The 4897-nt window shown below is 34.0% G+C and overlaps 1 protein-coding gene across 6 annotated transcripts; it reads left to right on the top strand.

Moving 5' to 3' along the window:
- The first annotated feature begins 596 nt into the window (after positions 1-596).
- Positions 597-4491, top strand: LOC109219202 (random slug protein 5-like). 6 transcript variants are annotated; one of them, XR_002066898.1, is made up of 6 exons: positions 598-1358; positions 3098-3359; positions 3442-3478; positions 3586-3691; positions 3969-4152; positions 4224-4315. XR_002066898.1 is itself a non-coding variant. In XM_019383642.1 (6 exons), exons 1-6 carry the CDS (start codon positions 1164-1166, stop codon positions 4338-4340), a joined length of 807 nt encoding a protein of 268 aa, XP_019239187.1. In that variant the 5' UTR covers positions 598-1163; the 3' UTR covers positions 4341-4491. The 6 variants fall into 6 exon arrangements, 5 of the variants coding, with proteins under 5 accessions (XP_019239190.1, XP_019239187.1, XP_019239189.1 ...); XM_019383642.1 differs by having other exon boundaries at positions 3098-3338; positions 3969-4079; positions 4224-4491; XM_019383644.1 differs by having other exon boundaries at positions 3969-4134.
- The last annotated feature ends 406 nt before the right edge of the window (positions 4492-4897 follow it).

Genomic DNA, 4897 nt, shown 5'->3' on the forward strand with positions numbered 1-4897 from the left:
CTTGGAACTGGTTCTTCTAACTGGTTCACGTAGCTTCAGGTTTGCACACTTGAATCACACACGAACTACTTGCTATTTTGCTCTCAATTCACGTTTAACTTCTGCTTATGTGCGTTACATGTAAAAGAGAACAACACTGATATTTATAGAGTTAGTAAATAGAGATTCACTAGAATTCCGATGCTACTTTTCCTTGGTGGAAGAGTTCTAGTTGATCTCAACCTCTAACTCTTTCCCTTTCTTAAACCGTGTTCTCTTTGAGTAAGGAGTCCTTCTCCTTATCAATTATGTAACCTTTTCGATCAGGATCAGGAGATATCAAATGTGTCAAGTTAGGTTTATCTCCTTCACGTGCATCCCACATGCTCAAGTCTACCCACATCTGTGCTCCTTTGAAATGGACCTGGTTCATGTCTGAGTTCCTTTGTCGGTCTTCAAAACTAACATTTACTTGGGCCAACACAAACACACCCTTAGTTAAAGCTACTATGAGTTAGGTAAGTAGGCGCCAACCGCTATAATTGTACAATATATCTTTCCAGAATATACTTATATATGGTTTGCAATTGCATTAATATTAGCGGCAGATCTGATCTAACACATTACATGTGGATGAGAGCTCGTGTTGAAAAAGCAACTTCTTTCTTCCAAGAGAGTTTCAAATACCCTCAATTTCAAGTTTGATCTGATGACTTACCCATGAAAACAAACACGTATCCACAATTTTTTTTTGACAAATATTTATATGTATATTAAAAGGTGCACTCACCGCTTTTAAATTCCAATTCTACCTTTATCTAGCATAATTTTTTTTACCATCATATTGTATCCAGAACTGATTAATTCGGATTCCTGCTCCGTATTAGAAATAATAGAGAGATCCTATCATTTACCACTGGCTAGAATACAAGTATATAGATAGATACTCATCATCTACGATTTTAATAGTATTTGGTCCCTATAAATTCATTTGTCAACTACATCCACGGTGGTCCCATTTTTGATTTACTCATTAAGGCAAAGTCTTAATTTTTCTAGCTTCCCTATATTCCTCTTTTTAATTTTCTCCTCTAAGTTAGCCATAAATTGAAGCAAAACATTTTGTTATCTTTTCTGTGCCTTGTATATTTCTCCTGCTAGTAATTGGTGCAAGAAAGAAAGTGATGGAGGGAAAGGTTAAGGCAGTGGCAAAGGAGTTAAACAATAATGGAATTCATTTTGAAACAAAATTGCAGCAGGAAGAAGAATCAGTAACACAAGAGATCCAAGTAAAATGCGATGACAAAATCAGTGAAGAAGAGAAGAATAAGATTTGCCTCATGAGAGCTCTTGTCGAAAAGCAGGATCCTTCTTCCAAGGTAATTGTATTGTACTCCCGCTATTTCAATTTGTTTGGTACTTTTTAATTTTACTTGATACGAAGTTTAAAAGAAAAAAAAGACTTTAAAATTTATCATTTCTAACATATCATAATATTTGTGTTATTATATTCATACTTTTGAAACTTATGATCATAATATGATATAACATTTGTAGGTTGCAAAAGCTTCAAGGAAGTTTAAAAATATATCATTTTATCTTGAAGCGAGCTAATAAAAAGGGCTAATAAGAAAATAATAATAAGTCAAGTGAAATGCAGGGAGTAACTCTATATTAGTTTCTTTCCTTCCGCTTTTTTGTAAAACTCAAGATTTTTCTATGTTAAAATTATCAAGTGCAAGAGATGTTTTTAATAGCCTGTTCTATCAAGTTTCTAAAATCTACTTATTTTGAGAAACTGGTGAAAAATTCTGTGTATTTGGCTAATAAATTTGAAATGCACTTCTGATTAGCAATTAGTGTTTGTACAAGCTTTCAAAATATGTTTCAAGTGTATTTTTCTCAAAAGTGCTTTTGGGGAAAGCTACTGTTTTCTGCTTTTTCAAAACTGCATTTGCCTCTCCTCAAAAGCACCTTTTTTCTTCCAAAAGCTTGGCCGAACACTTTAACTTTGAAAAAAAGTGCTTCTAGGTTCGGAAAAGCTTGGTTAAACATACTATAAGTGTACAACTTCTAGTGAGTTAAAAGGAAATGAGATGTTGTAGGTCTTGGAAAATATACACCCAGGAACTAGCTTTTGCAGTTGAATTTGGCCTAATTTTCATTATTCTAAGAGCCCGTTTAGAATTGCTGATTGTAAGTAGCTGATAAGCTTCAAGTGCTGAAAACATTTTAAAGTGCTAAAACTGATTTTTTAAATAAGCATCTACGTGTTTAGACTAACATGCTGAAACTGATAATAAACAGTTGATATGTTTGGTGAAAAAGTGTTGATAAGTTGTTCTTTTGTTAAAAAAACTAAAATACCCTTAAAAATTCACAAAAGATTATAAATTAAAAAGTTTCTTTGTAAAGAAAATGATAGAACAACGATTTGGAATGAAGAGAAAATTGGAAAATTTATTTTGGGGGAAAGTATTTTGTGAATTAAAAATATTATTAGTTAAACTAGTAAAAGCATTGGTCAAACTAAAAGTGCTTATAAGCTGAAAAAAACATAAGTTGGGGGTGACCAACTTATGACTTATTGCTGATTTTAGCTTATAAACACTTGCTTACAGTGGCGGATTTAGGAGGGCGGAAGGGGGTTCACCCGAACCCCCTTCGCCAAAAATTACAGTGTATATATAAAGCAAAATCTGTTTTTTATCTCTATATATTAAGTTTTGAACCCCCTTAATATAACTCAAAGATGTAGTTTGCTTATAAGCATTTAGGTGTTTACTAAACACATAAATAAGTCAAAAAGTGCTTATAAGGAAGTTTGACCAGCTTGCAATTTATAAGCTTAGCCAAACACCCTCTAATCATGTGTAAGAGTTAGACCCATCCATGTTCTTGGTTTATCCAATGTTAAGCCCCTATGTTATATGTCCATGCCCCAAATGTCCGCTCTGGCCGTAGGGGATGTGTTAAGTGTAGTGGGTTGATTAAAGAAATTGATTGTGCCTCGTTATGTGATTTTGAGATATTCTCACCTCATGAGCTAATTTTTTGATGAGTTAGGCTTAGAGTCCATTTTCTTATCACTTTTTTTTTATACAACAATTGTTTTCAGGAAGTAGATGATTTTGAGATAAGAAGATTTCTTCGAGCTAGGGATCTGGACGTAGACAAAGCTACGGCAATGTTGTTGAAATGCCTTAAATGGAAAAAAAACATTGCACCAAATGGGTCTATTTCAGCGAGTGAGATTCCAAACCAGATAGCACACAACAAAATGTTCATGCAAGGAGTGGACAAACAAGGACGCCCTATTGCTGTCATTTTAGGTGCCAGACATTTTCATAATAAACTAGGTGGTTTTGGCGAGTTCAAACGTATGATTTTGTTTTCTCTCTTTATTCTGTTCCACTTAGCCTGCTACTTGATTTATAGCCAAGACTTTGTTCTGATTTCCAGGATTTGTGGTCTTTGCTTTGGACAAACTATGTTCAAGGTACACTATCTTGTATTATATACTCAGTTGGGAAAAATTACCTTTTCAAAGAAGCTTCAACCTTGATATTTTTATTGTTTTATTTTGTGATTTTTTTAATGATTCAGGACCTCACCAAGTAGGGAAAAGTTTGTGGTAATTGCGGATCTCCAGGGTTTTGGCTATGCCAACAGCGATGCTCGTGCGTACATTGGGGCTCTATCCATTTTACAGGTCTAATTAATCACTTTTGTAGAGTTTAACTTCTATACACGAACAGCGTAAGATCTTTTTTCAAATGACCTAAAAGATAACTATTGATAACCGTCATAGTACTTAAGAAGACTCAGTAACCTGGAAAACAAGGTACTTTTCCGAGTAAAAGTTAAAATATGTTAAAATATAGTGATAGTGTAAAAGCGTTTCGCTGCTAGAATATATATGTGTGAAATCCTTTTCATTTTTTCTCCTTGTAGTCCATAATCTTGAAGTTTACTACTATTAATTGCAGGACTGCTACCCTGAAAGACTTGAAAAACTAATTTTAGTTCATGTTCCTTACCTATTCTGGACAATGTGGAAAATTGTGTGTCCTTTTATTGATAACAAGACCAAAAAGAAGGTGAGGCTCTACAATGGTTGATGAAACAATGCTGGAGTCTAGTCAATTTGCAGTGGTAGCTAAGGATTGCCTAGTTAAGTTATTGGTTAAACCTTGTGTTAGATTAATCATCTTTACCAAATTAATTTCTATCTTTCTTCTCAGATCACATTTGTGGAAAACAAACGACTAATGACAACTCTACTTGAAGACATTGATGAAAGTCAGCTACCTGAGTTTTATGGAGGCGAAATGCCATTAGTTCCTATACATGAAGCCTAAGCAAGTAACTAATTAGAGCTCCTCCACCTGATCGAGCTGGTAATGCTCTAAGAAAATAAGACAAAGTTTGTACTAATATTATACATTTGTATGCGTTATGCATTAATAAACATTTAGCTTTTACCTAATTGCCACTTCAGCTTCCATTTGATTCTACTGCAAATGAAGATAAGGTTGTATAATATTCACTTAAAATCCTCTGCGTTTTCTAGAAAAGCATGACTAACAGCCATTAAGCTGGTTTTCAACCTATTATTTTAGTGTTCAGTCATTTCTAGCAAAGTTTAGCGGATATATTGGCCCTTTTTTGCATTTAGACTAATCTTTTTTCCTATTGAACACCATAACTCAAGTCTAAGTGTATCTATTCGACAAATATTGCTGACATGTCAGGGTGTGTGTGCTACACTGTGAATGAGCGCGAAATGCCTTCTTTTTCTATCAATCTTTTTTTTTCTCTTTCTTCCTCACTCTCTCTCTCTCTCCCTACCATCCTCTACTTTCCGTCATTAATCTACCATGTCCTTCAACTGAAATAATCCACTATATTTTTCAAA

Source organism: Nicotiana attenuata, unplaced genomic scaffold (assembly GCF_001879085.1).
Source record: "Nicotiana attenuata strain UT unplaced genomic scaffold, NIATTr2, whole genome shotgun sequence".
Lineage (NCBI taxonomy): Eukaryota > Viridiplantae > Streptophyta > Magnoliopsida > Solanales > Solanaceae > Nicotiana > Nicotiana attenuata.